At 38.0% G+C, this 12,652-nt stretch overlaps 1 protein-coding gene across 1 annotated transcript; it reads right to left on the reverse strand.

Moving 5' to 3' along the window:
- Nucleotides 1-4,364: 4,364 nt before the first annotated feature.
- On the reverse strand, nucleotides 4,365-5,300 carry LOC138441589 (olfactory receptor 2L13). The gene has a single exon (XM_069592709.1). It carries the CDS (start codon nucleotides 5,298-5,300, stop codon nucleotides 4,365-4,367), a length of 936 nt encoding a protein of 311 aa, XP_069448810.1.
- Nucleotides 5,301-12,652: the final 7,352 nt, after the last annotated feature.

A 12,652-nucleotide genomic window follows, 5' to 3' on the forward strand; every position in this document is an offset into this window, starting at 1 on the left:
TTGATATTTCTCTTGGCAATCTTGATTCCAGCTTGTGCTTCATCCAGCCTGGCATTTCTCATGATGTACTCTGAATGTAAGTTAAATAAACAGGGTGACAATATACAGCCTTGATGTACTCCTTTCCTGATGTGGAACCAGTCTGCTGTTCCTTATGCAGGTTAACTGTTGCTTCTTGACCTGCATACAGATTTCTCAGGAGGCAGGTCAGGTGGTCTGGTATTCCCATCTTTTTAAGAATTTTCCACTGTTTGTTGTGATCCACACAGTCAAAGGCTTTGGCATAGTCAATAAAGCAGAAGTAGATATTTTTTCTGGAATTCTCTTGCTTTTTCTATGATCCAACAAATGTTGGCAATTTGATCTCTGGTTCCTCTGCCTTTTCTAAATCCAGCTTGAACATCTGGAAGCTCATGGTTCACTTACTGTTGAAGCCTGGTTTGGAGGATTTTGAGCATTACTTTGTTAGCATGTGAGTTGGGTACAAGAGAATGGCAAAGTGTAGAAAAAAATTGCTACATTTAAACTTCTCTTGTCTTGCCTGAAAATGTGAATATTTATTTCATCAGTGGGTGTATTAGTTGCTTAGTCATGTACAACTCTTTACAACCCCATGGACTGTAGCCCACCAGGCTCCTCTGTTCATGGAATTCTTCAGACAAGAATATTGGAGTAGGTTGCCATTTTCTTCTCTAGGGGATATTCTAGACCCAGGAATCAAACTCAGGTCTCCTGCATTGCAAGCAGATTCTTTACCATCTGAGCCATCAGGTAAGCTCATCATTTCATCAGTATGGTTAATGAAATATTTGGCCATTGGTGAATCAACTCTTGTTCACCTCCTCATTCTGGGGCTCTAGGGAGTAAGACTTAAAGTTTCAGCCCTTTAGTTACAAGTTTTACTCCCCTTGCAACCAGATACTTAGAGCCTTTTTCAAAGTTACCTCGTTTACATAACAAACTTTATTTAACAAGAATATTATTTACAAGCTCTATAAAGCTTTATTTTACATAACTTTATTTACACAAGAGAAGACTACTGTATTTTTAGTCCCTTAAGAAACTCTGTGTTTTAGGGGCTCTATGCCAGGAATGGAGGAAATGAAGATCAAATATATGTATCTTTTTGTAAATAAAAAAATTACCAAAACTCATATCAAAATGACAAGACTCTTATTCATGCAGGGTAATGCAGAGGCTACGAATTTAAACTCTGATTCAAAGAAAACTATTTTCCAAATTGAGACTTACTCTTCCTAGCTCTATGACCTGATGGAGGGTTTATTGCTGCCCCAAACCTCCCTGTGCTCACTCAAAGTGGAGAAAATAACAGAATCATAGTATTGCAGAAACAGTTATAATTGCTAGATATTAACTGGCATTATTTTCTTAAATATTACTACATTCAATGAGCTTAAGTCTAAAAGGAGACAAGTATGGACATAGACAAGAATAAGATTCAGTAAAATATGTTATCATAAGCACTGCCATCAGAGAAAAAAAGACAGTCTCTAAAACAAATGCACTTATTTGAGGTCTTAGAAAAGCAATTTGGGTAACACAGATTTCAGCAGTAAACAAAACAGGGTCCATTTCTGGAGTCAAAGATTTTCTTTTCTTTTTTTAAAAGGAAAAACAGAGTACAATAGGTCTCACAAGTTGTTTGCCAAGAGCTACAACTGGAGGCTATTATTTTTTCTTTTACAATTTATTCCCTTGCAAAGACATTTCCCTCATTATTAAGAAAACCACATTTTTGTACAGTTATCAGAAATATCTTTCTCAACAATAGTTCTTAGAAGGCTCTTCCCCAGCAAGTAACATGTTAATTTGCCAGTTATCAGGGTTAGCACTGTTCCATATCATAACAGACAGAGTCCTGATATACAAAATAGAGTTACTACTGACAAGTACTTCCATAGCACTATAAGAGTGCAGGTGTGGGAGAGGAAGATATTGACTGGATAAGATGATAAGAAGAAAATGTTGTGTTATATATTAATAAAAGTGTAACTCAGATTGGCAGTCTTAAAAAAAAAAAATCTGCAGGCTTCCCTGCTGGTCCAATGTTTAAGAATCTGACTTGTAATGCTGGGAACACCGGTTCAATCCTTAGTCTGGGAAGTTACCACATGCTGCAAAGCAACTAAGCCCATGCACCACAACTATTGAAGCCCTTGCATTCTAGAGCCTGTGCTCTGTAACAAAAGAAGCCAACACAATGAGAAGCCAGCACACTGAAATTAGGGAGTAGCCCCCACTTGCCACAACTAGAAAAAGAACCTGCACAGAAATGGAGAACCAGTACAGTAAAAAAAAAAAACATTTTAAAAAGGTGAAGAAAAACTTTCCAGAAGTGGGAATAACCCAAGCTAAATTTCAGATGCGGAAAGGAATAGACGGCTACAAGGGCAAACTGGAGGTCTAAAAGAATTCTGGCACTAAGTCTGTAGTCTGGATGTTAGACACAGGTAAAGGTAGATTTGATATGCATTTTAAAAGCACCTGAATTCCATATATATGCATTAGTATACTGTATTGGTGTTTTTCTTTCTAGCTTACTTCACTCTGTATAGTAGACTCCAGTTTCATTCACCTCATTAGAACTGCTTTTGGACTCTGTGGGACAGGGAGAGGGTGGGATGATTTGGGAGAATGGCATTGAAACATGTATAATATCATATATGAAACAAATTGCCAGTCCAGGCTCGATGCATGATACTGGATGCTTGGGGCTGGTGCACTGGGATGACTCAGAGTGATCGTATGGGGAAGGAGGAGGGAGGGGGTTCAGGATGGGGAACACGTGTATACCTGTGGCAGATTCATGTTGATGTATGGCAAAACCAATACAATATTGTAAAGTAACTAACCTCCAGTTAAAATAAATAAATTTATATTTTTAAAAAATATAAATAAATAAATAAAAGCACCTGAGCCTGAACTTGAGATTAGAAAGTTTTGTGAATACAATAGTAAATCAAAGATTGTGGAATGAAATTTTCATATATATATATTTTAGGAAACTAACTTGATCAAGAAATTCTAGAATATATTTTATAATTAAAATGGACTTGAGTCATGAAAACACTTGAGAAGAAATTTAATTTAAATTTAATTTAAAATTTAAACACTTGAGAAGAAATTTAATTTAAAAAGACCAGGAAAAGATCCTACGAGCTTAAACTTGTGCAGTAATTGAGAATTTGTGGGAGAGGGACTCCTCTAAGCCTTTTTCCCCCCATAATCATTAAAACTAACTCCTACATAACCCCAGTCATGGAGAGACGGGAAATAACTCAAGTGTGTTAGTAAAACACCAGTAGTAAAACTTTTGTTAAACACAACATTATGACATATTAGCATAGAATTTCAATGTGTATAAGCTCACATTCAGATTTTACATGTTACAACTGAAATCTGAGACATTGCTTTCATTTTATATGTTGCACGCTGTAGCTCCTCAGTTCTTTGTTTCCCTGCCATCAGTAAATGACTTTGTCAAATACAAATTTCTTTAAGGTCATTTAAATACATACTTTTCTTAATTTGAATGTAGAATAAAACTGTTGATTATTCTCACAATTCTACAAAGGTCACTTAATCTCTATATATTTATTGAAATCTGAAAAATTCTAAGCCAAATAAGCCCCCTCAAAATAGTATCATAAAGGATATTACATTATGATGGACTCTGGAAGTTAATTACAATCACAATAAAAGATTGAAACAGGTTTAAAAAAAAACTCATAAACACACTAGTAAGCTTGCTTTGCTTGTTACTTAATGTCCCACTATCCATATTTTATATACCACAAATGTAATTTTATACACTACATTTGAAACATTTGAAAACATTTGATTGCATGTTCTAGGCCTGCGTTTTCCAACACAGTAACCACTGGCCCTATGTGGCTAATGGGCACTTAAAAATGTGTCTAGTCAAAAATTGCAATGGCCTATAAATATAAATATAAGGGCTGTAAAGACTTAGAATGAAAATAAGGTAATAGATTGCATCAATAAGTTTGTATCCATTGCATGTAGAAATGATAATGTCAGTATGAGTATATTATTATAAGTGATATATGTACATGTATGTGACAAATATATTGCATAATATTTTACAATAATATGTCATTAATATCAATGTTTTTAATCTCAGTATTGATTATAACTTTGGGATTAAGTAAATACATTATTAAGATTAATTTCACTTTTTAAATGATGCTTAGTAGCTATATTTTAAGTGAAAATTTCAAATTACAGAATAGCTCATATATTTCTATCAGATAGCAGTGCTCTAGGGTATCCTAATCACCATAGAAAGAGAGAATAAAGGAGGGTAAAGAGAGCCATAGTTATTACTTTGTAAAAGAGAATATCCCAAACGCTCTCGTCATGGCCCCCAGGACTTCCTTATTCCTCAGACTGTAGATAATGGGATTGAGCATGGGGGTGAGGATGGTGTAAAAGACTGCCAAAATTTTATCTTCTGCTGGTGAGCGGAGATCCCTGGGCCGAAGATAAGTGTAGACAAAAGGTGCATAGTAAAACGTCACTACAGTTAAATGTGTTGAACAGGTGGTGAAGGCCTTTTTTCTTCCATCTTTTGAACGCATATGGTAGACAGCAAAAAGAACTCGGCCATAGGAAGCAGTGATGCCAAGGAAAGGAAGGAGGAGAAAGAGGCTTGTGCTCACAAAAACCATGTACTCATAGATCCAGGTGTCCATACAGGCCAGAGGCAACATAGCCGGGACATCACAGAAGAAGTGATCAATGGCCCTGGACTGGCAGTAAGGAATATGGAGGGCATAGACTGTGTGTGCCAGGGAGTTGAGAGACCCCAAGATCCAAGATCCCATAATCATCTTCACACACATCCTTTTGCTCATGCAGATACAATAGTGCAGGGGGTGGCAGATAGCCACATAACGATCGTAGGCCATTGAGGCCAGGAGCAAGCCTTCAGAACATGCCATGGTCAGGAAGAAGAAAGATTGCACTCCACATCCCAGGTAGGAGATGCCTTTCTGGCTGGAGAGAAAGTTGAACACCATCTTAGGGACAGTGGTGGAGAGGTACATTAGATCCATGAGGGAGAGCTGGCTGAGGAGAAAGTACATGGGTGTATGGAGCCGGGGATCCAAACGTATGAGGTAAATCATGGCTGAGTTACCCACAGAGGCTAGAAAGAATATGAGGATGATAAGAAGTAGGAGAAGCCGACCAGTTTGATTTGGGAGGAACAACCCCAACAAAATGAAATCATTGGAAGTGTGATTCCATTTCTCCATGAAAACGTATTGCTTTAACTCTCTTGAAAGACTAACAGAGACAAAAAGAAAAAGAGCATAAAACATTAAATGAAACAAAACAGGAGCATAAAAAGGAACATTTATTAATGTTTACTTAGAATGAATTGTTTTTCAGTCAATACTGAAACCTTTGTTGAATCAATTTCAATATCTGAATTGAATGCTTCACTTCCATTTTTCTCTGGTAAGCATCTTATCAAGTGATCTTTAAGTTTAAAATCTAGTATCATAGCCAGCAAAGATAAGCAAGGTAACTAAAGCACTCATTTCTGTATAACTCCCAGCCAGGCTCATCACTCACAGTTTAACAAGTCACACAAATCCCTGCTTTCCCAGTGTCTGTTGGGTTGCTACAACATATTCACCAAAGTAACTGACTTATGTGACTCAGGGATTTTCTATATGCTTAAATTCTAGGTCTTCAATTAGCCCTGTTTTTGAGCCTGTGTGGCTGCTTCAAACTTCTAGTTGTTTAAATATTTCAAGTTTCCTAATTGGTAAATGTGTTGCTCTGTGTACCGTGCCTTATTCAACACAACAGTGTAATCATTGCTCTTTTGAAAAAGATTTGGCTTAACTTCATATAGACCAAAGTACACTGAAACTGGAGAAGACAGTTACTATTTTTCTTTACTTAATTTGCCACACAGTAGATGGCAGTAGAGTCCTAGCAATGGAAAACTTTCACTTGGAAGAAAGTTAAAGTGAAGTTGCTCAGTCGTGTCCGACTCTTTGCGACCCGATGGACTGTAGCCTACCAGGCTCCTCCCTCCATGGGATTTTCCAGGCAAGAGTACTGGAGTGGGTCGCCATTGCCTTTTTCAAGGGATCTTCTCCACCCAGGATTGAACCCGGGTCTCCCGCATTGTAGGCAGACCCTTCTACCATGCCACCAGGGAAATCTCACTTGAAAGAGGGTATGAGCAAAAAACAGCTTTTGATTTGTAGCTTACTGTCTTTAGACTTAAGTGTTTAAATCAAGAAAAGTAATATATTACTTATAATTTTAAAAATCAAGAAGAGGTAAAAATGAATAAACTTTCCTTTCTGGAAACTTTCCCAACTTTTTATGTCTACACTTTTCCTTGGAAATTTTTATGTGTAACTCAAGTCAGACACAACTTAGAGACTGAAAACAATATTTTATGAGCTTCCCCAGTGACTCAAGGGGTACATAATCTTGTAACACAGGAGACACAATTTCGATCCCTGCTTTGGGAAGATCCCCCGAAGGAGGAAATGGTAGCCCACTCCAGTATTCTTACCTGGAAAATCCCATGGACAGAGAAGCCTGATGGGCTACAGTCCATGGGGTCACAAAGAGTCAGACATGACTGAGCACACGCACTTGGCCTGGCCTGCAGCTCTGCACCAGAGAATTTCCTTCCTTTTCTTTGGTCACACAGCTCCTGGAGCTCAGCTTCGATTTAGGCCTTACCTCTGTTTGAACGGCTTCCCTAGTGGCTCAAAGGATAAAGCATCTGCCTGCAATGCAGGAGACCCAGGTTCAATCCCTGGGTTGGGAAGATCCCCTGGAGAAGGAAATGGCAACCCACTCCAGTATTCTTGCCTGGAGAATCCCATGGACAGAGAAGCCTGGCAGGCTACAGTCCACCGGGTCGCAAAGAGTCGGACACGACTGAGCAACTTCACTTTCACTTTCTGCTTGTATGGACTTCCCCGGTGGCTCAGGCGGTAAAGCGACTTGCTTACAATGCAGGACACCCAGGTTCGATCCCTGGGTTGGGAAGATCCTTTGGAGAAGGAAATGGCAAACTATTCCAGTACTCTTGCCTGGAAAATCCCGTGGACAGAGGAGCATGGTGGGCTACAGTCCACTGGATCGCAAAGAGTTGGACACGACTGAGCGACTTCACTCTGCGTGCACAGTGCCCTCTGACGTCTGTTCCCCACCCAGACAAGATGTGATGAAAGCAGATGTGATGAAAGCATTTGTGATGAAAGCAGCAGTCAGATGAGGGCTCACATGCTCATTCAGGCCAGGGAGAGGAAGATACATGGCAGTACCATGGGGATGTGTGGGGAGTGCCTGTAGTAACAGAGGCTGACAGGCAGAGGCCTCCAACATTTTATAGCTTCTTTTTCTCTATGTGTCTTGTTAATTATGGGGACTTCCCAGGTGGCTCAGATGGTAAAGCGTCTGCCTACAATGCCTGAGACCCAGGTTCAATCCCTGGGTCGGGAAGATCTCCTGGAGAAGGAAATGGCAACCCACTCCAGTATTCTTGCCTGGAAAATCCCATGGACGGAAGAGGCTACAGTCCACGGGGTTGCAGAGAGTCGGACAGGACTGAGCAACTTTCTTTCACTTTCACTTTCATGTTAATTATGGCCATTTGTACATTCTCAGCTTCTCAAACACATATAACCTGTGAATGCAGTATACTTTTTATTTTTAATATGTTTTATACTTCATTTACTCAGCTTAAGTGACAGATAGACTATATGCTTTCTTTTGTGTTGTTCCATCTGAAGAAGACTCTTAATGCCATGTTATGTCGAAGGTTTAGATAATGTTGATTGGGCTATTACTCTTTTAAACAGTAAGGAACAAGAATTAATGGTTTGTTGCAATTACTCCTGTTTCATAACTTAAAATCAACTGTTAGTTCATGTAACTTTGGTCAGCATGAATAATATTGTGAGGAAAAAAAAATTTACCATAGAGAAATGGGGAAAAAAACATGTATATCTGTTTAGTTGGCAAATGCTAGCAATAAAAAATGCATAATGGCACAAAAGAGGTACACAATATCATTGTTGCTAGAGGAGATCCTTATTGTCAAATAGCTCCTTATTGCCAAATTCAGACTTAAATTGAAGAAAGTAGGGAAAACCACTAGACCATTCAGGCATGACCTAAATCAAGTCCCTTATAATTAGACAGTGGAAATGAGAAATAGATTCAAGGGATTAGATTTGATAGACAGGGTGCCTGAAGAACTATGGGTGGAGGTTCATGACATTGTTCAGGAGGCAATGATCAAGACCATCTTCAAGAAAAAGAAATGCAAAAAGGCAAAATTGTTGTCTGAAGAGACCTTACAAATAGCTATGAAAAGAAGAAAAGCAAAAGGCAAAGGAGAAAAGGAAAGATATACCCACTTGAATGCAGAGTTACAAAGAATAGCAGGGAGAGATAAGAAAGCCATCCCCAGTGATCAATGTAAAGAAATAGAGGAAAACAATAGAAAGGAAAAGACTAGATATTTCTTCAAAAAATATAAAGATACCAAAGGAACATTTCATGCAAAGATGGGCTCAATAAAGGACAGAAATTATGGACCTAACAGAAGCAGAAGACATTAAGAAGAGGTGGCAAGAATACACAGAACTGTACAAAAAAGATCTTCATGACCCAGATAAGCATGACAGTGGGATCACTCACCTAGAGCCAGACATCCTAAAATGTGAAGTCAAGTGGGCCTTAGGAAGCATCACAACAAACAGAGTGGGTGTGATGGAATTCCAGTTGAGCTATTTCAAATGCTAAAAGACGATGCTGTGAAAGTGCTGTACTCAATATGCCAGCAAATTTTGAAAACTCAGCAGTGGCCACAGGGCTGGAAAAGGTCAATTTTTATTCCAAACCCAAAGAAGGGCAATGCCAAAAATGTTCAAACTACCACATAATTGCACTCATCTCACACACTATCAAAATAATGCTCAACATTCTCCAAGTCAGGCTTCAACAGTAGGTGAATCATGAAATGTCATAAGCTCAAGTTGGATTTAGAAAAGGCAGAAAAACTAGAACTCAAATTGCCAATATCTGTTAGATCATCATAAAAACAAGAGAATTCCAGAAAAACCTTTACTTCTGCTTTATAGATTACGTCAAATCCTTTGACTGTGTAGATCACAACAAACTGTTGAAAATTCCTCAGGAGATGGGAATATGAGACCACCTTACCTGCTTCCTGAGAAATCTGTATTCAGGGCAAGAAGCAACAGTTAGAACTGGACATGGAACAATGGACTGGTTACAAATTGGTAAAGGAGTATGTCAAGGCTGTATCTTGTCACCCTGCTTATTTAACTTATATGCAGAGTACATCATGCGAAATGCCAGGCTGGATGAAGTATAAGCTGAAATCAAGATTACCGGGAGAAATATCTATAACCTCAGGTATGCAGATGACACCACCCTTATGGCAGAAAGTGAAGAAGAACTAAAGAGCCTCTTGATGAAAGTGAAAGACGACAGTGAAAAAGCTGACCTAAAACTCAACATTCAAAAACTAAAATCATGGCATCCGGTTCCATCACTTCAATGCAAACGGATGGGGAAACAATGGAAACAGTGACAGACTTTATTATTTTGGGCTCCAAAATCACTGCAGGTGGTGAGTACAGCCTTGAAATTAAAAGAAGCTTGTTCCTTGGAAGAAAAGCTATGACCAACCGAGACAGCATATTAAAAAGCAGAGACATTACTTTGCAGACAAAAGTCCATCTAGTCAGAGCTATGGTTTTTCCAGTAGTCATGTATGGATGTGAGAGTTGGACTATAAAGGAAAGCTGAGCTCCGAAGAATTGATGCTTTTTAACAGTGTTGTTAGAGAAGACTCTTGAGAGTCCCTTGACCTTCAAGGACATCAAATCAGTCAATCCTCAAGGAAATTGGTCCTGAATATTCATTGGAAGGACTAATGCTGAAGCTGAAATGCTAATATTTTGGTTAACTGATATGAAGAATTGACTCATTGAAAAGGACCCTGATACTGGGAAAGATTGAAGGTAGGAAGAGAAGGGGATGGCAGAGGTTGAAATGGTTGGTTGGCATCACCAACACGATGGACATGAGTTTGATCAAGCTCCAGGAGTTGATGATGGACAGGGAGGCCTGGCGTGCTGCAGTCCATGGGGTCGCAAAGAATAAGATACGACTGAGCAACTGAATTGAGCTGAACTGAGAGGCAGTCCTAGATATCGTCTGCTTTTTTAAGAAATAAAAATTTCTTTCTTTTTTTCTAGAAATAAAAAATAATAACCTAACAGTTAAGAACAAAAGATAGTCACCATCATTAAAGTATACTCATCCTTAAAAACAATATTCACTTATTTTTTATTTTATAACAGTGTTTCTAGGCACTGAGCTGTTTTGTTGATTAAAACACAATTCACAACCAAAAGTTAAATTTTAGTAAGTGAAAAAACAGTAAAGCAATAAACTCAGTGTTGTTATCTGTTGTTATATAATGGTTAGTACTAAAAATAAAAATATCTAGGGTAAAGAAATAAAGATATATATGAAAGAACTGAAAAAATAAATAAACAAACCCAGCAGTAGGCAATATTAAAGAAAGTCTGGTTAAAGAATTTTCAACTCAGAGTGAACTACAGGTAAAATGGAATATCTATTTTGTTTCTCAGAACAATACCAATGAGATCAGGGTTTTTGATGTGTAGAACATTAGGGCATTTGTGTAGGAACTATTATACTATGATAGGAGCTTGCATTTTAAATCGGACATGACTGAGCGACCGAACTGAAGCCCTGGGAAAATCAGGACAGTTGTTTACCAATTTAGGGATAGAGTATTACTTGATGAATCATCCTTTCTCTGCACCCTTACATAGTGACTATTGCATAGTGGCTTTCAACATTTTATCTGTCTGATAAAATGAATGGAAGCATTGCCTGAAAAGTAAGTTAGTGTGATACTCATAAAAGGTAGCCAGTTCAGTTTAAAAATCAGTCTTTAGTAAATGTGGCTTGGAAATTAAGAGAACAGTCTCATAGGGCACTTTCCTCATTTCTTCATTTAATTCAGGTCTAAACTCAGGGGAGGAAAAATACCAACCAGTCCTCCTAGGCCGTGTGTTTCCAATAGTAAGTGCTATACAAACAGCTCTAGCTCTGTTAACGTATTGTATGGGCCAGTAATTTTGTAGAAAGACACATAAGTATGTTGATTTTATGCTGTATGAATGAGAGCTCAGAGTATCATAAAGATATTTTGATGATAGCTACAACACCTATTTTTCTTTCTAAACTAAAAACTGACATTTTGTTAGACAACAGAAAGCAACAGTTAATTTCAATATTCTATAAATCTGGAACTTGAAGCTTTTAGGATATGGATCGCAGAAGCTGGAACTCAGGGTCTCTTTTTGTTGATACCCAATAGATTTCTTTATTGGGTATGGACTTTACTTAATGCACCAAAATTACATGAAACAATACCCTTTGGTTATATTATAACTTGGAGAATATTGTCCCTGAGACTACAGTTGGGCCTACAATGAATGCTTCTGTTGGTCATTTTAAGAATCATATTTCTGACATTCATAGAGTTAAAAGGAAAACACAATTTCAACTTACAGAATCTGCTATATGTAAATGTGTCAGTGTCAGGGTCCTGAACTTATTTTTGCAAAAGTTACATATCAGGGACCCTTAAAAAAAGTCTTGTAGACAGTCAGTCCAAGACCAGTAAAGAAATTGTCTGAGTCTCAGCTAACTTAATTCCCACAACTTTATAGGACAGCTCTGAAGATGGACCTAAACAGACTGTGTTCAGCAAGCACAGAGGTCCTAGTCAGTGTCATTCTTCTTTGTCCATTCTATATCTTAATCATTGAGAAATATCATATAGAGAGAAATAAAATGTCTTAGTTAAGGTAACACATCACTCCAGAGCCACACGTAATATATTTCAATCCAGTACATATTACCTCTTTTTACATTTTTATATTTCAAGTTCACACTTTACTTTTCCAATTTGCTTTGAAACTGCTTATTCTCTGTGCAGAACAAAATATTTTCCTAAGACAGGAAAACCATATCTTCAAAGTTACTCCCTAGTAACCCAAATCAACTCAATTCTATAAAAATACTATGACTCACCTTTTCTGAAGTTCTTGCGTATTTTGAGAGAGAATGTAGCCTTATAATGGCACAATTTCTTGCTATCAGTACATTAAATTATTTAAAATGTTTAAGTACCAAATTTTACTGACATTGCTTCTTGGGCTAAGCTACAAGATCATGTCATTGGTTAAAAGTGTCTACATCAAATCAAAACTCTCTGTCTGACATAAGAATCTCTGCTTTATTTGCTAAAATTCATGAGAAGGAAATTTCTGAAAACACGTTGTGATATATATTCCTCATTGCTCCTACTGTATATCATTTTCTTTAGCATAAAACTATGGCCATTTTTGGAGAAGGCAATGGCACCAGACTCCAGTACTCTTGCCTGGAGAATCCCATGGACAGAGGAGCCTGGTGGTCTGTCGTCTATGGGGTCACACAGAGTCGGACACGACTGAAGCTACTTAGCAGCAGCAGCAGCAGCATGGCC

The sequence above is a fragment of the Ovis canadensis genome, chromosome 5 (assembly GCF_042477335.2).
Source record: "Ovis canadensis isolate MfBH-ARS-UI-01 breed Bighorn chromosome 5, ARS-UI_OviCan_v2, whole genome shotgun sequence".
NCBI lineage: Eukaryota > Metazoa > Chordata > Mammalia > Artiodactyla > Bovidae > Ovis > Ovis canadensis.

Excerpts from the sequence above, each read along its gene's own strand:
- LOC138441589 (XM_069592709.1), bottom strand. The coding sequence starts at position 5,300 with ATGGAGAAATGGAATCACACTTCCAATGATTTCATTTTGTTGGGGTTG.